Source organism: Stomoxys calcitrans, chromosome 3 (genome assembly GCF_963082655.1).
Source record: "Stomoxys calcitrans chromosome 3, idStoCalc2.1, whole genome shotgun sequence".
Taxonomy (NCBI): domain Eukaryota; kingdom Metazoa; phylum Arthropoda; class Insecta; order Diptera; family Muscidae; genus Stomoxys; species Stomoxys calcitrans.
Window position 1 is genome coordinate 194982678 of NC_081554.1, and position 27830 is coordinate 195010507.

General features: G+C 40.2%; 1 protein-coding gene across 1 annotated transcript in view; it reads left to right on the top strand.

Moving 5' to 3' along the window:
• Nucleotides 1-27830, top strand: part of LOC106084506 (ADAMTS-like protein 1) — a 206898-nt gene that overhangs the window by 83827 nt on the left and 95241 nt on the right. The window contains exons 3-6 of the mRNA XM_059365112.1: nt 8227-8331; nt 8405-8766; nt 15197-15362; nt 23954-24098. Of these exons, the coding sequence (XP_059221095.1) occupies nt 8227-8331; nt 8405-8766; nt 15197-15362; nt 23954-24098 (778 nt within the window). The remainder of the gene's footprint in view (nt 1-8226; nt 8332-8404; nt 8767-15196; nt 15363-23953; nt 24099-27830) is intronic.

Here is a 27830-nt window from a genome sequence, read left to right on the forward strand (position 1 = left end):
CTCCCTTCCCACCTTTGCCTACCTTTCCATGTTTGTTCGCTCTTTCGCCTTTTGCCCCCTTTCCTACTTTTGTCCTTCCATCTCATTTTTGTCCTTTCTTCTCACTATGGTTTTCCTTTCAACTTTTGTTCTCCCTTTCCAATTTTTTATTCCCTTTTTAATTTCTTCCTCCCTTCCCACGTTGGTTCTCCCTTCACAGTTTTTTCTACTTTTGTCCGCCTTTCCTATTTTTGTCCTTTCTTCCCACTTTTGTCTTTCATTCTCACTTTTGTTTTTCTCTTCACTTTTGTTTTCCTTTTGACTTTTGTTTTCCCTTAACTTCATTGTTTTGCATTCGGACTTTTGTTCTCCATTCCCATTTATGTTCTCCCTCGCTACTTTTATCCTCCTTCTCACCTTTGTCCCCCCTTCCCACTTTTGTTCTCCATTCACAAGCTCCCTTTTCAATTTCCTCCTCTCTTACCACGTTGGTGCTCCTTTCCAACTTATGTTCTCCCTCGCCAGTTTTGTCCTCCCTTCTAACCTTTGTCACCCCTTCCTACTTTTGTTCTCCATTTCCAAGCTTGCCCTGCCTTTTCAATTTCTTCCTCTCTTACCACGTTGGTCCTCTCTCCCACTTTTGTTAACCTCTCCTCTTTTGATCTCCTTTCTTACTTTTGTCCTCCTTTCCAACTTTTGTCCTGTCTTCCCACTTTTGTCCTTTCTTCTCACATTTGTTTTCTCTTCACCCTTGTTCTCCTTTCCCACTTTACTTCCCTTCCCACTTTTCTTCACCAGTTTAAGTTTTGTCTTCCCCACCTTCTTTTGCCCTGCCTTCGCACTTTTGCCGTCCCTCCCCATTTTGTCTTCCCTTCCTACTTTTGTCCTCTCTTCCTACTTTTATTCTTCCTTTGCAATTTTTCTTCCTTACCCACGTTTGTTCTCTTATTTTGTTTTTGTTCTCCCTTCCCATTTTTGCAACCGTTGTTCTCTGTTGACGTTTCTGTAGCTATTGCATCCATCCGATTGCCATTTCTTCCTCCACCTCAACTGTCTTTTGTACCCTCCTGATAATTGTCGGTTCTATCGTTTCCTACCTTCCTACCAGTTCCCTCCTTCTTTTGTTAATCCCTCCATCGTTTGTTCCTTGTTGACATCCTGTCCTTCTTTTATCCTTTCGTTTGCCATTTCTCTCTCCAGTCCCACAATCTGTTCCCTTCTTACATCATCTATCATCGTTTGACTACCAGTCCATCTGAGTTGTTCCTCCCATTTTTTATTCGATATTGATATGTATGTCCTCCTTTAATCCTACCGATAGTCATTCCTTCCCTCTTTAAACCATCTTTTCTGATGATCGTCTGTTCTATCGTTCATCTACCTGTCGTCTATGTCCTCCATTTTTTTTTTTTTTTTTGACCGACATTCCTCTCTTCCTTCTAGATGAACGTCTGTCTTAACGTTCGCCTATTTCACAGTCCGTTCTTCCTGTTGCTGTTGTTGTTGAAACAGTGCGTTTTGTGTTCGATCTTTCGTCTGTTGAATATCCAGATCCAGGTTCTGTTGAATATCCAGATCCAGGTTCTGTTGAATATCCAGATTCAAGTTCTGTTGAATATCCAGATCCAGGAACTCTGCGACTAAGTTGGGATGTGTCCAGAGGGATTTGGGTCTGGCTGGGCAGTTAAACAGGTGACTTGTGTCGTGTGGTGATAATAGGGACACACATCCTGCACGTTAGCATCAATCTTTGCTCTGTAGAAGTTGAGGTTGCAGATATCTTCAGATGTCTTGCAGCGGGGGTCTGATGCCATGATCGTACAATCGTCCGCATATGATACAATCTATTCGATGCCGTCTGGAGTATGTAGAATGGAGCATATGTAGAGGTCAAACAGTGCCGAAGATATAACCCCACCTAAGGGGGAACTCCCCGTTTCACTTTATGGTGTTTCGATTTCGTATTCCAAAATTCATCTCACTTAGACTTAGACTTACTTGCAATATAAATCTGTTACCATATATCCTTCTTTCCCTAGATAGGTCCTACAAGGCTTAACAGCTTGCTGCCCTTTCTTTCTCTATCCAGTTAGACGGACAGAAGTCTGTCCTTCGTGCTAGATTTTTTTTTTTCAATGCACCAAAAAAATTTGTCGCTTTTCCTTCGTATCGAAATTTTTTCATCAGATCTGTCATTAATCATACAATCAATTCATTTGTTCTCTTTAAATCAAAACTTCCGTCCATTCTTCTTAATGTTCGTCATACTTTTAAAACATCTTTCAGTGCTTTCCTGCATTTATTCTTCCTTCCATCTCTGTTTTCTAATCTTTGAATGTCCTTGTATCCATTTCCTCAGTATTTTTTTTTTTTTTTTGTTAAAATAATGTCATTCTATCCCTTTATATACTTTCCAAATTTTTCCTATCCTTAGCCAACTCCAAGAAGGCGTCCTTTTGTCTTAGACATTTAATCATCAAACATAAGTAGCCCTTTGAATTCCCACACGGTTAAACATGTTGGCCATTAGACAATTCCCTGCATTAATGGACGAATTCAATTAAAGCTTGACTAGCCTAATTCCAAAGAGGCCTCCTACATGTTTACCACTCACTTTGTCAATTCGAATAATGGCACAAAAAATAAGCAGACCGGCGTCATTTACTATATAGTCTCCCTCTCTCTCACTCTCTCTCTCTCTCTCTCTCTCTCTCTTAATATGCCATTGTCTAAACCCAGTCATTAAGCAAACAATTCTATTACTCACGCATATGCACACACACACACACACACACACAACCACAAACACCTCTCTCTATACACATGGTCTCACACATTGACTTAAGTGTTTTTCCTGCTTACAATTTCAATTTGTAAAAACACAACTATTGAAGGATATATTAACTTGGCTTATGTATTTACATGGCTAACAGCCACATATAGTCAAGCATTTCTCCGCAGACTATCAAATTCACATACTCTAACAAGGCAGGCACATCTTAATGTGACTTGCCGTTTCCGTTCTGTCGAAATGACGCAACAAGAAAAAAAGTATTGAAGTCATACGAGACATGTTATTGGTGCTCAGCAAAAACAGTGGACATGAAAAGGAAAATGAAAATTGCATTTGTTGAAGAAGTGGAAATGATTGATAGGGGACAAGTAATAGAGAAGTTAAATTTTGGGAGTGCAACTAACTTCTGATTTGGTTTTTGTAGCAGTGTGTGGTGTTCTATCTTTTATCTGCTTGATTCTGCTGAGAGTCCAGATCCAGCGACTCTGCGACTAAGATGAGGTGCGTCTGGGATCTGGGTCTGAGATGAGTGGATCAGGCTGGGCAGTTAAACAGGCACGTGTGTCGTGTGATCCCTGGTCACAATCGGGACATATAATCCTTGCTCAGTAGGAATTGAGGCGGCTGAATTTGCTGCACCGTAATTGAGCCAGAGCTACAATGTTTTGCCGGGGGAGGTCAATTTCTTCAGGTGCAATGGCAGGTGGTCGTTCTCCAAGGACAACATTCACCCGGTAGCTATTCACCGCATCTGCTACCGTGTCTGCATTAATGTTGTCTAGGTCCGTTTGATACGTCGCTTGATTTAGAGGTTTTATCTTGTAGCGCTGAATCTTACGCTCTAGATCATGGACATCTACCTTCAGGCTACTGAGCGGTGAATACCCATCCACAAGATGATGATATGGATAGTCTGTACGATAACATGCTTAGACAGCATGTATTGGGTTGCCCAAAAAGTAATTGCGGATTTTTCATATAGTCGGCGTTGACAAATTTTTTCACAGCTTGTGACTCTGTAATTGCATTCTTTCTTCTGTCAGTTATCAGCTGTTACTAAAAAAGTGTAAAAAAAGTATATTTGATTAAAGTTCATTCTAAGTTTTATTAAAAATGCATTTACTTTCTTGTAAAAAATCCGCAATTACTTTTTGGGCAACCCAATAGTTATGTCTTCGCACGAGTAGGATCTTTGTCTCCTGATGAAGGTGGTCCACGTGAGAACTGAGGAGACAGCCCGTCGCAGTTCGAAGGGCGGCATTCTGACAGATCTGTATATTATTCCACTGCGTAAACAAACCACAGCTGACGGAATCACACTAGCGCTGCATAACTTACCTCACATACCGGCCAATTGCTTTGTACGTTGTCAACATGGTTTCTTTTTCAGCACCCCAAGTGCTGCCGGCAAGAGACTTGAGGACCTTGTTTCCACTTGTGACCTTATCAGCAATTTGCTGTGGCATGTGAGCAGAATTTCTAAGAGCTATCAAATGTGACACCAAGTATTTTGGGACACTTTATGGTCGGAATTGTCACTCCATCGACCATCACTTTCAGCACCCTACGCACCTCATGCGTGTATGTAGCGAATATTGTGACTGAAGATTTTGTAGCAGATATCTTCAAATATCTGGCAGCGAAATTCGTGGTAAGTTTGTTGAGGTAGATGTTCATCCTATTGCAGATGTCATCAATGGTTGGGGGGTCCTGATGTCATGATCAATCAATTCAATCCTCTGCATAGGATACGATCTCTATGCCGTCTGGAGGGGGTGGAATATAGGATAGGTACAGATAAAAAAGTACAGGAGATATCACCCCACCTTGGGGAACTACCTGTTCCACTTTACGGTGTTTCGTTTTCTTATTCTTATGTAAATGCAAATTTTGCCCATGAACATTCCACTAAGGAACAGGGGCAAACTTCTCACATATCAATGACTGCAGTCCGATTCAAATTTAAGCTCAATGATAAGGTGCCTCATTTTTATAGCCGAGTCCGAACGGCGTGCCGCAGTGCGAGACCTCTTTGGAGTTTAGAAGTTTTACATGGCATAGTACCTCACAAATGTTGCCAGCATTAGGAGGGGAAAACCACCGCTGAATATTTTTTCTGATGGTCTCGCCAGAATTCGAACCCAGGCGTTCAGCGTCATAGGCGGACATACTAACCTCTGCGCTACGGTGGCCTCCTATTTCTTATCCCTAAATTCCACAAATGATTGGCGACCACATTGATAATTCAAGTCCCAGCGTTTCAGGCCTATCTGGAAGTGTTTGGCATGGCGGAGCGTGTCGAATGCCTTCTATAGATCCAGTGCCACGAGGACCATCCCATCACATGGCCTGGGCTGATTGAAGCCACAACTTATGTGTGCGGTGATGGCATGCAGAGCAGTTGTTGTGCCATCCAGTCTTCGAAATCCATGCTGATGATTGGGCGAATGGAAATTCTCCAACGAGGCTCGGGTGGAGTAGTCCCTCAATCTTCTTGGCTACTGGTAGGGAGATCGTTCTGTACGACTCCGCTTTATTCGGATCCTTTATAGGCTTCAGTAGCGAGATCACTCTGCCCATCTTCCAGACATCGGGTACCATGAGAGTGTTAAAAGACAGGTTAAGGACATTCGTAAGATACTGGACTGCAGGTTGATCCAGATTCTTCAGTATTAGTGTTGAGATACCGTCGGGGCCCAACGCCTTGGATGACTTGGCGCCACGGATGACATTCGTAACTTCGCCCATGGTAAATTGTGATGGCTGCTCTTGGGCTCGGAGACCACGAATGGCTCTCCTCCTAGCCGTGTTACTCTCTGGATGCACAATAAGTTGACGGCTGAATAACATGGCGCACCTCTTCGCATCAGTCACGGTTATGTCGCCAAAAGTCATCCTGTCATCCCGTCTACCGGGGCCTAGAGTGACTTTACAGTAGCCCACAACTTGCCTAAACCGGTGCCTAAGTTACATTGCTCCAAGTGTTTCAGCCACAAATTCCGCCTATGTTCGTTGACTACCCTATTTATTTCGAGATTCAGTTTGCTGATTCTAGGGTTAATGGGATCCGTGCAATGACTCCCATTCCTCTCGACTGCGAGTACAACTGCCTGCGCCGGTAAATTGAGCCCCACTTGGGGTATTCGACCGGCTGGTATAAAGCGAGTGGCTGCTGCGTTAATGATGTCCCAGAATACCCTCTCGGCAACTTGCACATTTGAGGGGGGTGTCAGTTCACTGAAGCGGCGATTGGTGTACTCCCTGAAGTCAACCCAAACGGCCTTCTTTTGATTGACAAACGTTCGGCGCTCAGGGGTTATGAAGTCAGGTTTTCGATCGATGGTGAGAATTATGGGGAGGTGGTATGATCCCAAAGAAATAACTATTTGCCAGGTTACGTCACTCAGGAGATCAGCGGATGTAATCCTAGTGGGGGCATCCACTTTCACCGTGCAAAACGTGGAGCCCTCAATCTGCTCAGCCAAAGCTATGCTCTGCTGGTCGTTACCTAGGGGAGAATGCCATGAAACTTGATACGCATTAAAGTCTCCTAGAACCAGACGATTATGGCCATATACTAGCCCACTTATGTCGCAATCCTAGTTGTTTATTGGGACACAGACATCTGCCGGTGATAAATAGTGTAAATACCGTGCACCACAGCAGTGGTGTAGGGCATAACTATGTTTCGAGGAAAATAATTTTTAGTTTTTTGACAAAATTTTTAAAAATATAAATTTTCAACAAAAATTGACAACAGAAAATAGTTCGTGTAACAACTCATTGTCCTTGAAAATGCTAGAGGGAGTCCAACGAAATATTGGAGAAAAATTAAAAAAATAAGTTATAGTCCGATTCGGACCATAATTGAATGCTGAACATTGCAGAAGTCACTGTGTAATATTTCAGGTCATTCGGATAAGATTTGCGCCTTGTAGGGTCTCAAGAATCTAAATCCGGAGATAGGTTTATATGGAAGCTGTATCAAGCTATTGATCGATTCAGGCCATATTAGACACGTATGTTGAAGGTCATTAGAGAAGCCGTTGTACAACATTTCTGCCAGAACGGATGAGAATTGCGCCCTCTAGGAGCTCAAGAAGTCAAGACCCAAGATCGGTTTATATGGCAGCTATATCAAAACATGGACCGAGTAAAATCATACTTAGCGTAGTTGTTGGAAGTGCCACCAAAACACTACTTGCAAAATTTCATTCCAATCGGATAAGAATTGCGCCCTCTAGAGGCTCAAGAAGGCAAGACCCAAGATCGGTTTATATGGCAGCTATATAAAAACATGGGCCGATTTCGCCCATTTACAATCCCAACCGACCTACACTAAAAAAAAATTATTTGTGCAAAATTTCAAGCGGCTAGCTTTACTCCGTCAAGAGTTTCGTGCTTTTGACAGACAGACGGACAGACGGACGGACGGATGGCTAGATCGACTAAAAATGTCATGACAATTCAGAATATATATTCTTATGGGGTCTCAGACGCATATTTCGAGGTGTTACAAACAGAATGACGAAATAAGTATACTCCCATCCTATGGTGGAGGGTATAAAAAACGGGAAATTCCCGCATTTTTAGATATTTTTGCGAGTTTTTCAAATAAAATAAAGCCATGAACCCACAGTGTCTTCTGACTAAATGAAATCTTACAAGACATTAAGGAAACTAAAGTGCCTTCTAAAGACTTAAGCCTTAGTCATTCACACATTCGGGGAGCTACTATTTGACTCTTGACTTTTCTTTGTGAGGGAAACCCAAAGAGCTATTTTCTTTTTCTCTTTCCGTAAAGTGAAGCAAACCAAGACCTTAAGACTGTATAAAAATACTGTAAGACAATTTCGTAGGAAATTTCTAAATAGAAAATACCAATGAAAGGGCCGCAGAAAAAAAGCCAGACAATATTAAAGACATTTAGAGAGAGAAAAGAAAATAATGTAGAAATGAACTTGTGTATTGCATGTGTGTGTGTACTCACACACAGACTTAAGGAAACAGGAAACGGAAGTAGCCGCATGTTGCTCTTGCTAATAATGTCTGACTATTTAGATGACTGCGATTGTTGCCGTAGCCCAGCAAATGAAAGGAAACTTGATGGCAATAAAATAACAAATCATTTAGAGAGAGAGTGCATGTAAACACATGCACATACATACTCACAAAAGAAGGAAATTATGGTAATTGAGACAGCAAGAACTACTAACACACATAAACACACACAAACAAAGCATTAACATTAACATTTTGCCCAAGGCAATGAATTTTATTTTTCCTTTTCTCATAACACTTCTTGATGTTGCTTTGTTTTCGTCGATTAAAATGCATGGCTTTCACTTCATGTACAAGACGATAATCGATGATAACAATGATAATGAGGACGAAAATGTTAATGAAACTTTTTTTGCCTTTTCGTTTTTCTTTCATCGCCTCTTCACTTGCAGTCAATTGTATGCCTTATTGTAGCGAATGAGGCAAAAAACCTCAATGCCAGCGAAGCCTTTGACAATACCTGGAGTACAGCCACCGATCTAGAAAATGAGCTGGAGGTAAGTTCTACCATACGCGATGCTATGAAAACATTAAGACTTGGTTTTATTTATTTTCTCTCCTTGTTCACAGTGTGTTTCATCACAACAAAAACGTTCGGTTAAGGGAGGCACCTCGAGCAGTAGCAGTGCTTCCGGCAGCAGTAGTGGCAATAATTCTGGTGGCAGCGGTGGCTGGACAGCCTGGTCCGAATGGTCAACCTGTTCGCGCTCCTGTGATGGGGGTGTCATGCAACAACTGCGTCGCTGTCAAAATGCCAATGGCTGTAAAGGTGATTCGGTGCGTTTTCGCATTTGCAATATGCAGCCGTGTCCTGATAAAATTGATTTTCGTGCCCAACAATGTTCTGCCAACAATGATGTGCCCTATGATGGCACTCTATACAAATGGACACCGCACTATGACTATGTGGAGCCGTGTGCACTGACATGCAGGTTAGTGGGAAATATTTTAAGGAAAAGCTTAACCAAAAGGCTGTTCCTTATTCTTTTTGTTTGCTAAATAAACATGAATACAAAATGGAGTACGCATATATGGAATGTTTCGATGAAACCATCTAAAAGATTTGCAAGAAGTCATATTTAAACTAAGCTGCAGAGTGTGAGAAAAAAACGAAAAAATTAAATCCCCAAAATTACCGACCTGTTATAAGAAACAAAACATTTTTGAAAATTCTTGGAAGTTGGATTTCTAGTAACCGTTTTAAGTCTTTCTGCAACTTAGTCTTTTTGCTCTCTTATTGCGCTTGAGAGAGCTAGGGGACTTAGTGAGCCCTGATTCATAACAAAAACGTACTCTAAACCGTACTCAATAGTCGTTGGGTATGTAGAGTACCTTAACCAATTTTACAAAGGTGTTGATGACTTGGGAATGTTGGAAACTAAGCAGCGGTTTTGATTAGTTTAGACTTCATCTCAAATGTGGACATAAACCCCCCTGAGGTGTCTCCTGGGTCACTACCTTTAACATCCGATAAAGGTAGTGAGCTGAAATGTGCCACGAGTTCACCGGTACAACGATAAAAAAATGGGTTGGGGCGTCGGATTACTAGTAGCCCATCGCCAGGAAAACTTGAAAAAAATCCTATGAAAAAAAAATGAGGATTAAAAACGGATCCCCCTATGTTGGCAACCCCCGTAAACGTTTTAAGGACCATGATTTGAGTTGTTGTTGTAGCAGTATGTTGTGTTCTATCTTTCGTCTGCATAATTCTCTTGAGTGTCGAGACTCAGATGGGGTGCGTCCACAGGCATCTGGGTCTGAGTTGAGTGGGTCTGGCAGGGCAGTTAAACAGGTGACGTGTATCGTAAGGTCCCTGGTTTCAATCGGCAGCCCTTGCCGTTGAAGGATTCCATCGGGTCAATCCGATGCGTACACTCATTATAGAGAGGGTGTAGAATTAGCACCGGCGGATGTTTTGAAGGAGTTCAAGACAGATATTTCCGTCTGGCAGAAAAGCGATGGACCGAAAATGGTATTATAACTGCCATGACTCGAGGCATGAATTTGGATCTGGATTTGTGGTTAGTCAGAGACTGAAACACCATGTCTCAAGCTTAACTCCTGCGGATGAGTGGCTACCCACAATCCGCATAAAGGCCAAATTCTTCAACATCAGCCCTATTTGTGCCCATGCCCTGACGAAATACAAGGACCAACAGACCAAGGCAATTTTCTACGAGCGCCTAGAAACATAAAATGACCGCTGTCCCGCCCATGATATTTAAATCGTTCTGGGAGATATTAATGCGAAAATAGTGAAGGAAAATCTTCTTGGCCCAACAGTCAGAAAATTTTGCATACACTAAGAAAATTCCGATAATGGACTTCGTCGTTCCTAAAAACCTGGTAGTTAGCAGCCCCAGATTCCAACATCGAAGGATTCACACGGCTAAATGGCTGTCACCAGGTCAAAACACAAGAAACCAAATAAATCATGTTGTGATGGATTGAATGCCAGCGTGATAGATGTACGATCGATCCCAATCCCATGGCAACCGGTTGTACGTACTGGCGCACTGACCCCATGGAATCCTCATCGGCAAGCGCTGCCGCCTCAGTGTACGTGTTCGTCCCTTTTTGTCATGGTAGAAGCACATCCCCGAGTACTTCTCTGCGCGCTTCTGGTCCGTGCCAGGATTAAAAAAAACCCAGACTCTGGTTCTGTTCGGTTTATCAAAACCGATTCCATCATCGGTTGGTGTCGGTGATGTGTAACCGATGCATGGAGTGGGTACATTTCCAATCTTGCTCTGGCCTTACGTCACTTCGGCAGTATAGCCACACTGAATATGTTGCAAGGTGCTGTCCGAACATAGGCAGCAGTTGGTCCTAAGCGTCGTCGTCGTCGCCTTCTGCGTCTTTATCGTCGGACTATGTGACACACGACCTCTCCCATGCGGTACTATACGCAACAGTAGCATCCCAGCCCCAATATTGCCAGGCCAGTACCGGGAGGTGTTTCTTATTTGCAATTGAATTGCAATGGACGAGATTGTATATTTTATGAATCGGAAGAACTTATTGGTCCTGGAGACAAAGCTGTCCAACATCTGCAGCTTGCACAGTTTTCACGGATACTAAGGATCGCTTAAGGAATGGAGATGGGGGAATGGCCTTTGTGATACACCATTCCGTGAAGTATTGACCCATCTCACCTGAGCTGGCGCTAGCGAACGCCTAAATGGAGTGCATGGGGATGGCGGTCAAATCTAGTACTGCCGCGATAGAGCTATGCAACGTGTACATACCGTCGGTTGGTAGTTGTGACCCAGTTAATGCCCAGGCTTACAAGCCCGACATTATAGGCTACTGTCTGGCCACAACCGTCTTATTCTCGGAACCTTAAAGGTGCATCACGTTTCATGGCATTCTCCTCTAGGTAACGACACGCGGGGCATTGCTGTGATAGAGTAGACTGAAAGCTCCACGTTTTGCACGGTGAATGAGGATGCCCTCACTGGAATTACGAGGAAATGCAGCAGCTAGCCAGACATTTCCATTGCCTGATCTTCTGAGTGACACATCGCGGCAAGACGTAATTTCTTTGAAATCAGACCACCTCCCCATAATTCTCACAATCGACCGAACATCCAACTAAATAACCTCTAAGCGCCGGGCGTTTATCAATCAGAAGAAGACCGATTGGGTCGGCTTCAGAGAGTACACTAATCGCCGATTCAGTTAACTGACACCACCCTCAAATGTGTTAATTGACGAGAAGAAATTCAGAGACATTATTAACGCAGTAGCCACTCGCTTTATATCAACAAGGCAGCAGGAGCCGATGGGTTGCCCGCTTAACTATTTACCACCGGAAGCGACACGCTGATAAGGCATATGCATCAGCTTGTCTGCGCGATCTGGCTAGAAGAACACATGCCCGATACCTGGAACCTCAGCCTACTATGTGGAGGAATAAGTCTTTTTCCCCATCGCATACAAGATACTCTCGAGCCGCTTTTGTTAGCCCTATATGTTCAAAGGTATTTCTAACCATGTCTGAGTTTGGTATCCCTGCAAAATTAATAAGACTCTTCAGGATGACACTTGCTAATACGTGTTCCTCAGTAGGAATAGGAAAGAATCTCTATGAGCCATTCAATAGCAATCGAGATTTCAGACAAGGAGACAGCTTATCGTGTATTTTCTTTAATATCCTGCTGGAGAAGATTATAAAAGATGAAGATGTAAATAGATATGGCGAGTAGCATGCTACTAGCCTATGCCCATCCTACTAGCCTATGCCGATGACATCGAGACAGGAGTTCCCTTATCATTGAGCTTAAACTTGAATGGGACTTCACTGCACTAGTTCTTCAAAATCTTCAGCGCGGAACAATTGACAACTGGAGTAATGTTAAGCCCATTAGTATGAAATTAATGAACATATTTTACGTAACCTGTTCCGTGTTTCAGGCATCACAATAATCACAAGAAAAACTAGAATGGCACGAGAGTTCCAGCATGCATCGCAGATATTTGGAACCTGTTTAAACTTTACAAGAGGAATGTTACTCTTCTGAGTGCAGTGATGGAAGACGCAAGAGAAGTGTAAAAGAAATGTCGTCTTTTCCGCATCTTGTTTACTTAATCTCAATTAACTACTGCTGAAGGATTCTTTCAATTTATCATAAAGATCAAATCCTGCACAAAGAAGTACTTGATGTTAAGTGATTTAGTCAATTTAGCAACTTGTGAGCTTGGGTGTGGGGGGAGACCTTTCTCTTCGAACATTTGCTGCAGTCGAACTACAACGGCTGTCTCTTTGCCGCTATCCAGGCTTGTTGTATCGACAACAATCATCACAATTGATTTAGTCAACCCATGATGCTCATCAATCATGATATTGCGAAGAACGTGCTGGAAACTGGTGAGCTTGGGTGTGGGGGAAACCTTTCTTTTCGAACATTTGCTGCAGTCGAACTACAACGGCTGTATTTTTGCCCCTATTCAGGCTTGTTATATCGACATCAATCATCACAAATGATTCCCACAGGTAGAACTCATCTAACACATACTGAAGTCCTTCTTACTTGATCTTTCCCATCTTTCAATTTGAGCGCGTTCAACATAACTTCTTAGGATTTATTATTGGAGACCACTGCCTGATATTCATATCTCGCAAGGTGTTTGCCGTCAAAACACATGCAGCACTTCTCAAGATAGAGCATACCTGCCAAGTACTCTTTCATTCGAGCAGCTTCCTTGTAGATAGCCTTGTGGTTTACTGACTCACATGGGGTTGGTATTTAATGCCCTCAGCAGAAAGCTAGGTTGCACAGTTGGTACTCTGTGGGACGACAGCTTTGAGCTTGCAACAAGGCGTCCTGCCTATTGGGTTATGCTTCCTTTTGCTCGTTGATGCGTTATTGTCACCCTCCCAACGAATGTCGAATGAGTGCGTGCTACTTTCGAAACAATCAATTATAAGAGAGCTGATAAGTGTGGACACAGCCGTTTCCATTGCCCTCTTCCGCTTGGACGAGTGCAAGGTATTGGCATCACCAGATTTGACGCTGGCATAATTAAGGCGGCCTTTGCTCTAAATTTGATGCTGGCATAATCAAGGCGGCCTTTGCTCTAAATTTGCAGTTTGAAGAGGTTGTCATCCTCTTTGATCATCCATTCGCCTTTTGCATAGGTCACGTCAAACAGTTTCCTCAATGAATCAGTTTTGATTTTTTTTCTGCAGCGCTCGCAGTCTTTAAGAAATTTTGTTAATTCGGCTTGATCGGAGAAGTTCACTGTGTTACTCCAAAGGGCTTTAAGCTCTATGCAATCAAACCGATCTTCTCTCTCCATCCCATGGCAATATACCTGATTGTTGTACATTTTTATAACAATTTTCAAAATAATGACCTCTTATAAACGTAGTTTTATAAGAGTTAAACGTAGTTTTATACCCAACAGGTAGACAACGGAAGAACACAACATCAATTAAACAAATTCCACAGTAGTGCAAAGGTAAGCTTGTCCACCTGTGACGCTGAACGCCTGGGTTCGAATTCTGACAAGAACAACAGAAAAAATTTTCGGCGGTGATTATCCCCTCCTAATGCCGGCAAAATTTGTAAGGTACTTTGCCATGTAAAAGCTCCTCTCCAAAGAGGTGTCGCACTGCTGCACGCCGTTCGGACTTAGCTATACAAAAAAGGTCCCTTATCATTGAACTTAAACTTAAATCGAATAGCACTCATTGATATGTGAAAAGTTTGCCACAGTTCTTTAATGGAATGTTAATGGGCATTTTTAACCGCAAATTTCTTTAAACTCACATTTAAATCATACATGTATTAATGAAAATATTTTAATCATCCAACTCCCACTAGCAAAAAACCTCCATTAAACTACAACACATAAAAGAATGCTTATTTATGTTTTTGTGGCTTTAAATTTTAAATCTGCTCCAACGAAAGTGTGACAAATTTTTTTCTTTTTTTTGTGCATTTTTCCCCCTGGCATCATCATAACAAGAACGTGGGTTTATTGTTGTGCTCCTAATGTTAGCAGATGGCATTTAGCTACCGCAAAAACAAGAGGCCATGGCATTAATTGCACTGCAATAAATTTCAATGTGGCCTTTTTACCCTCTTTGGCTATTTTCTGTGAAATTAATTCATGTTTGCGGTCAACAATCCAATGTTTGCAAACATTCTTTTGCTATGAGCAGCGCAATTATTCATTCGATCGCACATTCATACCGTGATAAATATTTTTGCAACAATAACTTGCGCCCCCCTCTCCACCCGTAAATTATTTATGCTGTGGCCACGTAGACGGGGTATAAATTGCATGTGTGGTTGTAATTATGCATTGGAGTTGTTTAATTGTTGTTTTATTATTTCAAATATTTGATTAATAGTTCACTGTGTTATTGATATTTTATTCAGTAGGTATACGAAAAGGGTTTTTTTTTCACGCAAGGAATAAATAAATAAACAAAGGGGACATTATAAGATATTAAATTGAAAATTAATAAAATTATGTGCTGTTATTTTTACTATTTAATTTACTAGTAGACTTATCTCACTTTCCTTAATTGCAAAATTTACAAAACTAAATGTCGATTTCAAATAGGCTTACTTGACAGATTTACTTAACAGAACTGTCAACTAAACCCATTTTAGGGCTTCATAAAGTTTTGTGAATAAGCCTGTCTTTTATAGCCTTTGAAATTGCTTCTAATTGGCCACCCTGGTGTATAATCAATAAATTTAACTAAAATAAAATTCCACATACGCCCCATAGGCGTCTTCAAACTATTCAACATGACTTGTACCAACATGCCGTCTCATTAACATTTTCATATATTTTTGAAATTAATACTTCTCCCCCTCTCTCTCTCTCTTTCGTTTCATACAGAGGCCGGCCTGCCCATTTAACCGATGACGTATCACCCGAAGCCCCCAGCGACGATAGCGAACATTACGATGAACTGAGTGTGGTGGTGCAATTAAGTCCGCGTGTCTTAGATGGCACACGCTGTCGTTCCGGCAGTTTGGACATGTGTATACAAGGCAAATGTCAGGTATGTACATCAGACGAAATACGAAGAGAGCATTTCCAATTCCTAATTTCCATGTGAATGGCATGAGTTGGCTGCCTATGCCTATTCGCACATGTATGCTAATCTCGCGTTTGTTTGTTTGTTTGACATACACAAATCACAAAACGGCTACAATTTAAATATCCTGCGATTTATATAGTCTTTCATGTAATCACAGCCAACTGTAGACATTAGACACAAATGCCATTGTTTGTGGCTTAGGCTTACCATTAACATACAAACACACACGCATACACCCATAAACACATACTCACAAAATATAGCAACATTTGGAAGGCAATGACACTTTAAGTCATAGTTACCTTAACAATATAAAAGAAACTACAATAAAAGAGAGTAAAGCAAAATAAAATAAAATAAAATAAAATAAAATAAAATAAAATAAAATAAAATAAAATAAAATAAAATAAAATAAAATAATATAAAATAAAATAAAATAAAATAAAATAAAATAAAATAAAATAAAATAAAATAAAATAAAATAAAATAAAATAAAATAAAATAAAATAAAATAAAATAAAATAAAATAAAATAAAATAAAATAAAATAAAATAAAATAAAATAAAATAAAATAAAATAAAATAAAATAAAATAAAATAAAATAAAATAAAATAAAATAAAATAAAATAAAATAAAATAAAATAAAATAAAATAAAATAAAATAAAATAAAATAAAATAAAATAAAATAAAATAAAATAAAATAAAATAAAATAAAATAAAATTAAATTAAATTAAATTAAATTAAATCAAATAAAATAAAATAAAATTGAAAAAAAAATAAAATAAAATAAAATAAAATAAAATAAAAATAAAATAAAATGAAATAAGTAAGAGCGTGCTAAGTTCGGCCGGGCCGAATCTTATATACCCTCCACCATGGATCGTTGCATCTATGTTACGTTATGAACCGTTTTCAACCATATTTAGCAAGTTGGAAATCACAATAAAACACCTCATGCAAAATTTCAGCCAAATCGGATGAGAATTGCGCCCTCTAATGGTTCAAGATCGTTTTATATGGTAGCTACATCAGGTTGTAGACCAATTTCAACCATACTAAGCACATTTGTTGGAAGCCAAAACAAAACTTTTCGTGCCAAATTTCAGCTAAATCGGTTAAAAATTGCGTCCTCTAGAAGATCAAGATCCAAGATTAGTTTATAGGCAGCTATTTCAAGTTATGGGATGTTCGAAGTCCTAACAAACGACTTCATGCAGATTTTCAGCGCAAAAAGTCTAGATCGTATATCAGTTTATATGACGACTATATCAGGTTATCAACCGATAAAGACCATACTTGGAACGAATGTTGGAAGTCAAAGCAAAACAGCTCATGCAAAATTTTAGCCATATCGGGTGAGAATTGCGCCCTCTAGCGGCTCAGGAAGTCAAGATTCACGATCGGTTTATATGGTTATAGACCGATTTGACCATACTTAGCACAGTTGTTGGAAGTGATACCAAAACACCACGTGCCAAATCGGATAAGAATTGTGCCTTCTAAAAGCTGAAGAAGTCAAGACCCAAGATCGAGTTATGAACCGACATAAACGATACTTAGCATAGTTGTAGGAAGTGATACCAAAACACACAGGCAAAATTTCAGTCAAATCGGACGAGAACTGCGCCCTCTTTAGGCTCAGAAGTCAAGACCCAATCGGTTTATATGGCAGCTATATTAAAACATGGACCGATTTGGCACATTTACAATCCTCATCGATCTATACTAATAAATAGTATTTGTACAAAATTTCAAGCGCCTAGCTTAACTCCTTCGATAGTTAGCGTTCTTTCGACAGACAGACGGCGGACGACAGACGGACAGACATAGCTAGTTCTACTTAAAATGTCATGACGATCAAGAATATATACATTTTATGTGGTCTTAGACGAATATTTCGAGGAGTTACAAACAAAATGACGAAATTAGTATACCTCCATCCTATGGTGGAGGGTATAAAAGGACACGTCTACCCGTCGGTCTATATGGCAGCAGTATCCAAATCTGGATCAATCTGGGCCGTTTTGAGCAGGGATTTTGAGGAGCCGAACAAAACTCGCTGAACCAAATTTCTACGAAATCGGACATTAAATGCGCCTGTTATGGGCTCAAAACCTTAAATTGAGAGATGGGTATATTTGGCAGTTATTTCGAAATAAAGATCTTAACCATACTAGGTGCTAATGTCGATGTGCCCAAAGCAAATTAAGATGCCTAATTTTGCAACATCGGTTAAAAAATCCAAAATTTATAGGTCTAAAAATTTGTATCGGGAGAACGGTATATACGGCAGCTTAATCTGGACGGTTCTGGGGCGTATTAACCAGGGATGTCGAGGAGTTTTATACAACTCGCTATTCCAAATTTCTGCGAAATCGAAGAATAATTGCGCTTATTACGGGCCCAAGACTTTAAATAGAGAGATGGGTCTATGTGGCAGCTATATCCAAAGCTGGGCCGTTCTAACGTACTGTCCCACATTTCAACGAAATCGGACAATAAATGTGGTCTGTATTGCAGCTATATTTTAATCTTGACCGATTGGATCCGTGTTGAACAGAGGGCCTAACACAACTCGCTATCCCAAGTTTAAGCGAATTCGGTTAATAAATGTAGCTTTAATAGGCCTAAGGACAGACAAACGGACGGACAAACGGACGGACAGACAGACGGAAAGACGGACGGAAGGACAGACGAAAGGACAGACGGAAGGACAGACGGACGGACAGATGGAATGACAGACGGAATGACAGACGGAAGGACAGACGGAAGGTCAGACGGAAGGACAGACGGAGAGACAGACGGAAGGACAGACGGAAGGACAGGCGGAAGGACAGACGGAAGGACAGACGGAAGGACAGACGGAAGGACAGACGGAAGGACAGACGGAAGGACAGACGGAAGGACAGACGGAAGGACAGACGGAAGGACAGACGGAAGGACAGACGGAAGGACAGACGGAAGGACAGACGGAAGGACAGACGGAAGGACAGACGGAAGGACAGACGGAAGGACAGACGGAAGGACAGACGGAAGGACAAACGGAAGGACAGACGGAAGGACAGACGGAAGGACAGACGGAAGGACAGACGGAAGGACAGACGGAAGGACAGACGGAAGTTCAGACGGAAGGACAGACGGAAGGACAGACGTAAGGACAGACGGAAGGACAGACGGAAGGACAGACGGCGGCTAGCGTTACTCCGTCTTTTATTTTTTTTTACCTTAAAAGGACGGAGGTGGATATTTCGATGTATTGCAAACAGAGTGACTCAATGAATTTAACCCCATTCTTCCGTGGTGGGTATAAAAATGTTCTATAGATAACATTAATACAAGGTTGGTACATCACCCATTCTATGGTCGTTTGTTCACAAATCCAACCAACTTTATTCAATTTAAAATTATTTTTGGCAACACTGTTCCATTATCGCCCAAAAGAGACAATAATTTCCTTGTTAAGCCTCTAAGACAAAACAAAAACGGAAAAGGCAAAGGCAGAACAATTTTTAACTGGCTATGTAAATTGTAAGCCACCATTTTATAAATTCCAGCTCCCCGGGTGGTTTAGCTGCTATTTGTAGCTCATATTTCTTTTGACGGCGTGATGCTATTATTCATGTTGTGTCATAGCTGTGCCTTAGTTGGAGGTATAACGCGGCTCCTGCTCCTGTTTACCCACCCCGCAAAGCTTGTCATTTTGTGGTAGCCTCATTCGGAGAAAAACAAAAACCTTTCTATGCTCTTCAACTGCCAACAGTTGTTTATTGCCGTATTTGTTTTATCACAAATCATTTCCCGAATAGGGTTTTGTGTTCCAATTTGTTGTAATAAATGCCAATATGTCGTTTTATGTGGGAAACCATGTTTTTAGGTGCGAGTGTGGGGGAATGTGTGTTTAGTTTTTTTTTGCTATTTTTGTTGGTGAGCTGTAACACAGCTGGCTGTTGAAATGCTTGACTGGCTGCCTTACATTTTTTGGAATCACCTTTCAAGCGGTTTTGAGGGGCGCCTTGTTTAAGAGTTACCCAGTGTTTTGTTGCACCATTGTTGTTATACCCTCCACCATAAGATGGGGGGTATACTAATTTCGTCATTCTGTTTGTAACTACTCGAAATATTCGTCTGAGACCCCATAAAGTATATATATTCTTGATCGTCGTGAAATTTTATGTCGATCTAGCCATGTCCGTCCGTCTGTCCGTCCGTCCGTCCGTCCGTCCGTCCGTCCGTCCGTCCGTCCGTCCGTCCGTCTGTCTGTCGAAAGCACGCTAACTTCCGAAGGAGTAAAGCTAGCCGCTTGAAATTTTGCACAAATACTTCTTATTAGTGTAGGTCGGTTGGTATTGTAAATGGGCCATATCGGTCCATGTTTTGATATAGCTGCCATATAAACCGATCTTGGGTCTTGACTACTTGAACCTCTAGAGTGCGCAATTCTTATCCGATTGGCACGAAATTTTGCACGACGTGTTTTGTTATGACATCCAACAACTGTGCCAAGTATGGTTGAAATCGGTTCATAATCTGATATAGCTGCCATATAAACCGATCTTGGGTCTTGACTTCTTGAGCCTCTAGAGTGCGCAATTCTTATCCGATTTGAATGAATTTTGGCACGACGTGTTTTGTTATGATGTCCAACAACTGTGTCAAATAAGGTTCAAATCGGTTCATAATCTGATATAGCTGCCATATAAACCGATCTTGGGTCTTGACTTCTTGAGCCTCTAGAGTGCCCAATTCTTATCCGATTTGAATGAATTTTGGCACGACGTGTTTTGTTATGATATCCAACAACTGTGCTAAATATGGTTCAAATCGGTCCATAATCTGATATAGCTGCCATATAAACCGATCTTGGGTCTTGAATTCTTGAGCCTCTAGAGTGCGCAATTCTTATCCGATTGGAATGAAATCTTGCACGATGTGTTTTGTTATGATATTCAACAACTGTGCCAAGTATGGTTCAAATCGGCCCTTAACCTGATATAGCTGCCATATAAACCTATCTTGGGTCTTGACTTCTTAAGCCTCTAGAGCGCGCAATTCTTATCCGATTACAATGAAATTTTGCACGACGTGTTTTGTTATGATATTCAACAACTGTGCCAAGTATGGTCCTAATCGGTTCATAACCTGATATAGCTGCCATATAAACCGATCTTGGGTCTTGACTTCTTAAGCCTCTAAAGTGCGCAATTCTTATCAGATTGGAATGAAATTTTGCACGACATGTTTTTTTATGATATCCAACAAGTGTGCCAAAAATGGTTCAAATCGGCTCATAAACTGATATAGCTGTCATATAAACAGATTTGGGGACTTGACTTCTTGAGCTTCTAGAGGACGCAATTCCTACCTGATTTGGCTGAAATTTTGCATGACGTTTTTTATTTTTTATTTTCTCTTTCAACCACTGTGTCAAATAAGGTTTAAATCGGTTCATAACCTGATATAGCTGCCATGTAAACCGATCTGGGATCTTGACTTCTTGAGCCTCTTGAAGTCGCAATTATTATCCGATTTGCCTGAAATTTTGTACGATGGATCCTCTCTTGACCATCAATATACGTGTTGATTATGGTCTAAATCTGTTTATAGCCCCATACAGCTCCCATATAAATCGATCTCTCTATTTTACTTCTTGAGCCCCCAAAGGGCGCAATTCTTACTCGTATTGGCTGACATTTTACACAGGCCTCCAACATATAATTTAATTGTGGTCCAAACCGGACCATATCTTGATATCGCTCTAATAGCAGAGCAAATCTTTTCTTATATCACTTTTTGCCTAAGAAGAGATGTCGGGAAAAGAACTCGACAACTGCGCTCCATGGTGGAGGGTATATAAGATTCGGCCCGGCCGAACTTAGCACGCTTTTACTTGTTTTTTTTATGCTACTTTCTAAATGCTTTGTAGGATTGTTTGCCTAGGTGGTTTCCCCCTCCTTCTAGCAAATGCTATATCACGGTTTAACAACATTTCGAAATGTCTGCGGTTTGAGGGGTTCGAAATGACTGCGAAACATTTCAAACAAATCGCTGAAATAAATCATTTGAAAAAATTTAACAATTTAACATTGGCACTGAACGGGAAAAGAGGGGTAATAAAATGCAAGTGGCTTAATAAGTTATGGCTGGCAAAGGGAGATGATCATAGAAATAAAAAACATTTAGCATAGGGAACAAAAAAATTCTGAAATTTCCAAAATTTAACTCAAAATAAACCTCAAAGTTACTGAAAATTTTAAAATTTTTGGTGTGGTTTTGCCGCCTCCTTTTCCTTTATTTCATACCAAAACACCATCGTGTATCTTATAACTTCCAATAACGATACTAGACATGCTTCAAATTGGTCTATAACCTGATATAGCTGCAATATAAACCGATCTTGGATCTTGATTTCTTCAGCCACTAGAGGGCGCTTTTCTTATCCGATTTGGTTGAATTTTGCATGAGATATTTTATTATGACTTCCAATAAATGTGCTAGATATGCTTCAAATCGGTCTATAACCTAATATAGCTGCTATATAAACCGATATTGGATCTTGATTTCTTTAACCACTAGAGGGCGCAATTCTCATCCGTTTCGTCTGAAATTTTGCATGCGTATTTTGTTATGACTTCTAATAACTGTTATAAATATGGTTCAAATCGGTTCACAACCTGATGTAGCTGCCTACATGGCAGCCGATCTTGGATCTTGACTTCTTGAGCCACTTGAGGGTGCAAGTCTCTTACGATTTGGCTGAGTTATTCCATGAAGTATTTTGTTATGACTTCCACCAACTGTGCTAAGTATGGTTCAAATCGGCCCACAACCTGATATAGCTGCCATATAAACCGATCTTAAATCTTGACTTCTTGAGCCACTAGAGGTCGCAATTCTTATCCGACAGGGCTGAAATTTTGCTTGATTTTTTTTGTTATGAGTTCTAAAAGCTGTGGGAAGTATGGTTCAAATCGGCCCACAACCTGAAATGGCTGCAATATAAACAGATCTTAAATCTTAACTTCTTGACCCACTAGAGGGCGCAATTTTCAATTTTTCAATTTTTTTTGTTATGACTTCTAAAAGCTGTGGGAAGCATGGTTCAAACCGGTACTTAACCTGATATAGCTGCCATATAAAACGATTTGGGATCTTGACTTATTAAGCCTCTAGAGGGCGCAATTCTTATCCGATTTGGCTGAAATTTTGCACAACGGCTTTTCGTAGGACATTCAACATACGTGCCTTATATGGACTCAATCAATGTATAGCCTGATATAGCTCCCGTTAAAACTGATCTCCAGATATTACTTCTTGAGCACCTATAGGACGCAATTCTTATCCGATTTGAATGAAATTTTGCACAAAGACTTCTACAATAGTCTTCAACAGTCCATAACACGAATCGGTCCATAATATGATATGACTCCAATAGCATCCCAATTTTTATCCATTATCCTCTGTTTGCTTCTTTGACTTCTACTATGATTTTTGACCTTTGAATTCTACTATGGTCTCTAATATTCAATTCATTTATAGTACGAATCGGGCCATAACTTGATAAAGCTCCAATAGCGTATCGATTCTTTTTTTACCCTTTTTTTGCCTAAAAAGAGATACCGGGCAAAGAACTTGACTAATTCGATCCATGGTGGGGGTATATAAGATTCTGCAGGACCGAACTTAGCGGGCTTTTATTTGTTTTTTTGTTCAATAATTGATTGTATACTCATGTTAACACTTGCTTGCTTTAAGTTTCAATTGTTTTTTGCTTCAATTGTTTATCTGATTTTCTCCTCTTTTATTTAAAACACTTTTTTTTCTTACAATTTTGTTTTTTTTACTCACATAACAAATATTTTAAACATGTAATTCTGGGCTGTCACAAAAATATTGCCCTCTTCCATTGTGATGAGAAGACGAACCTGCAGTTAAACCTACAGCTATGACAAAGTGTGGCAAGAGAGAATGAGTGCTTTTTAAAATGCAGCATATTTTTAGGCGGGCTTATCGTGTCGTTAATGCTGTGATTATCATTTTTGATTTATTGCACATAGGATGTCGCCGTTTGTTAAGGAAATCGTTTATATTTCTTTTTGTTTGCATAGGCTTCTCCTCTATTTCGAGTATTCTCCTTTTTTTGGAAAAGTATTTTTTTAGGTTATTTTGTATGAGGAATTTTTGGGAAGGTACAAACAACAGCCATCACACACATCAACAGTGGGAGGCCGAAAACCATGGTAGGGGGAATTCAAAACAAACAAGACGGCCTGTCAGTTCGTTGTGGGTTAACCACATTGTTTGATTTTGATTGTAAGAAGACATAAATACCCGGTGTTGTGATACCTGAAACCTATTTACATATTTATGTGTTTTTTTGCTCCTTCCTTCGTTATTTGTTATTGTCGTTGTCGTAGTCGTTGTTATGCCCCCCACTTACCCACCCACTTTTTAGCTCATTCTTCATTTTGTGGCAGGTTATAAAACAAGTATAATATTCAAGTACCTTTTTGTCTGATGTCGTTTTTGTTGTTACTTTTTGTTTGCTTTCAGCGAGTTGGCTGTGATTTGAAAATTGGCTCAGCGAAAAAGGTCGACATTTGCGGGGTTTGCGGTGGCAATGGCAGCTCCTGTTCCCAATCGCTCTATCAATGGGAGACGGTACCGATGTCCCTGTGCTCAGTATCATGCGGCGGAGGTAAGTTCCTTATATCACACACACACAACATACACCAAGGTGATTTTATTTCATACTATTGCAATAGAGAGGCAAGTACAGTGATTTAAATGGCATAAGGAAATTTCACACAAAAAGTAATTTTTGCTGAAAAAACATAAAAATTTCAAACCATATTTCATCAAATTTTAAATTCATAAAAAAAAATTTACCAGAATTTCTATTTCGTAGACAGATCAAAAAAATTGAGAATATCTTCGAAATATGACATTGTTCTGATTTTCATGAAAACCGAAATAAAACTTTGTTTTATTTCATAGAAAATTTCGTTGGTTCTCAATTTCAAGAATGCCGTCGAAATATGCCATTATTAAGATTTTCAAGAAAAATGTAGTCGAACCTTGATTTTATAATTACGTTCAAAGGTTATTTTTCGGAAAAAAAAAGTCAAAAAAGATGTTCATTCATAATTTTGGACGAAATTAAGATTTGAAACCAACCCGCATTATTTTTCAAAAATGTTCATTTGTTTATTATTCTAGAAAAAAAACCTCGATTTGCTTGTTTTGTATATAACAGTATTTAATTTTCTCCCAATTTTTGTTCCTCTTAAGCCCACTGTTTTTCACCATTTGCTTGTTGTTGATTCTTTGTAAAATCGTCATTGGCAAATTTTATGTCAGCTTTGAGAATCTCGTTACAAATCTGCGCTGTGATGTGTTGGGCCATGGCAGCAAATCATAAAATTTAAGGTTTCTTACCTTAGGTGACAGTAATAATTTGTGTGGAGGATTACGAAACCAAATTCTAAGCACTTTGGCAACCAACTCAAATGGACGATATGCCAGGGCAATGATACAACATAAGACAAGGTGGTTATGCTTACCGAGAAACAGAGATTTAAATTTCACTTTTAAATGGCAAGAGAAAATTAAATTCATGTTTTCCCCCTAAAACAAATGCCAAAAAGACGAAACCGAATGTTTTGCTTATACTGTTCCTGTTAAAGTTTCTCCGACAGGATATCTAACTCACACTCATACCTTTAACTTGGCTTTATTTATTTAGTAATTGAGTGGAAATAAAGAAGGAAGTTATTCAGCCAAGAAAAACAATGAAAGATCCTGAAGTAGCAGCTACGTGAAGCTGCATGTTTGTTGTGTGTGAGTGTGAGTGTGAGAGCGAGTGATTGATTCGCATACCTTGCCAAAAGGATGAGATGCTGAGTAAACAGCGACACCTGCTTGCAAACAAAAACCCATACGTGTGGAAATAATTTTCTCACTTTCTCACAAGAGTTTCATTGAAATTCAGGGCGAGTGGTAAAGATATCGTTAAATTCGTTAGGAAAGTTTTTCTACAACAGTCAACTAACTCCAATCGATTAAAGGAGGAGGTAACTAAAAAAAAATGTGTAAAAAATTCCTAAATTCAATAGAAGTTCCCTGGTTGCAATGAATTTTAATTTTGCTGGAATAAGGGTTTCCAACACGAATAGTGTGTTGCATTGGCGACATTTAAATATCCAGGCGGGCTTTCCGATGGGCGTCGTCTGGCTGCATTTCTCAAAGGGTGCAAATCGGACAAGGGAATCAAGGCGTTAATAAGTTAAAGCCTTTTCTCCTGAGAAGACATCAGAGTCAAATCAAGTTTTATGAAAGTTTATCTTGTATTAGCCCGCAATTAGAGTTTGCCAAAATATGCCCTACGCTCTCTTTTTTGCTTCTTCTTCTTTTTATACCCTCCACCATAGGATGGGGGTATACTAATTTCGTCATTCTGTTTGTAACACCTCGAAATATGCGTCTAAGACCCTATAAAGTATATATATTCTTGACCGTCATTTTAAGTAGATCTAGCCATGTCCGTCCGTCCGTTCCTCTGTCCGTCCGTCTGTCCGTTCGTCTGTCCGTCCGTCTGTCTGCTCGTTGGTCCATCCGCCGGTCTGTCCGTCCGTCTGTCCATCCGTCCGACTGTCCGTGTGTCCGTCCGTCCGACTGCCCATCCGTCCGTCTGTCTGTCGAAAGCACGCCAAATTTCGAAGGAAACAAGCTAGCCGCTTGAAATTTTGCACAAATACTTTTTATTAGTGTAGGTCGGTTGGAATTGTAAATGGGCCAAATCGGTCCATGTTTTGATATAGCTGCCATATAAACCGATCTTGACTACTTGAGCCTCTAGAGGGCGCAATTCTCGTTCGATTTGACTGAAATTTTGCACGTGGTGTTTTGGTGTCACTTCCAACAAATGTGCTAAGTATGGTTCAAATCGGTTCATAACCTGATATAGCTGTCATATAAACCGATCTTGGGCCTTGACTTCTTGAGCCTCTAGAGGGAGCGATTCTTATCCGATTGGAATGAAATTTGGCACGTGGTGTTTTGTTATGGCTTTCAACATATGTGTCAAGTATGGTTCAAATCGGTCTAATACCTGATATAGCTGCCATATAAACCGATCTTGGGTCTTGACTTCTTGAGCCTCTAGAGGGCGCAATTCCTATCCGATTGGAAGGAAATTTGCACGTGGTGTTTTGTTATGACTTTCAACATATGTGTCAAGTATGGTTCAAATCGGTCTATAACCTGATATAGCTGCCATATAAACCGATCTTGAGTCTTGACTTCTTGAGCCTCTAGAGGTCGCAATTCTTATCCGCTTGGAATGAAATTTTGCACGACGTGATTTGTTATGATATCCAACATCTGTGTCAAGTATGGTTCAAATCGGTCTATAACCTGATATAGCTGCCATATAAACCGATCTTGGGTCTTGACTTCTTGAGCCTCTAGAGGGCGCAATTCCTATCCGATTTGGCTGAAATTTAGCATGACGTTTTTTATTATGACTGTCGACAACTGTGCCGTATATGGTTCAAATCGGTTCATAACCTGATATAGTTCCCATATAAGCCGATCTGGGATCTTGACTTTTGAGCCTCTAGAGGTTGCAATTATTATCCGATTTGCCTGAAATTTTGTACGGCGTATCCTCTCATGACCATTAACATACGTGTTTATTACGGTCTAAATCGGTCTATAGCCTAATACAGCTCCCATATAAATCCATCTCACTATTTACTTCTTGAGCCCCCAAAGGGCGCAATTCTTATTCGAATTGGCTGACATTTTAGGACCATATCTTGTTTTGCCTAAGAAGAGAAGCCGGGAAAAGAACTCGACAAATGCGATCCTTGGTGGAGGGTATATGAGATTCGGCCCGGCCAAACTAAGCACACATTTTACTTGTTTTATTTACCAACTGTAAAGCTAAAGACCATAAAATGATACAAGACGAACAAATTAAAGCTACTCCCCCCCTAAAGAAGTAAACCAAGAACAAGAGAAAACTGTGTCTATTTGATAACAAAACACTTCGAAAGCTGTTGGAAGTGTTGGGAAATGGGACAAAGGCCACTTGACTGGCTGAAAGGGCTAAGTAGGCTTGAGGGCAATTTAAATTTACTTTAATAAAAGCAACATAAATCGCAAGAACCACCCATCCCCGCCTCATGCTCCAGCATCCAGCCATTTGCGCCCACAAAAGAAAACTTATTTACAACATTTTATTTGCAGCCAAACTGCCCAACAATCTAAAGACACTTAAACGTTTATGAATTTTTTTACTATGCCATGCCCAGCATAGCTTGGCATTTGTAAAAAGTTTATTTTATTGCAAACAAAATAGCCACCACCATTTCCACTCTTAGCAACACTCTCTCCCACTCTCTTTAGTCATCCCATCCCATGTTTT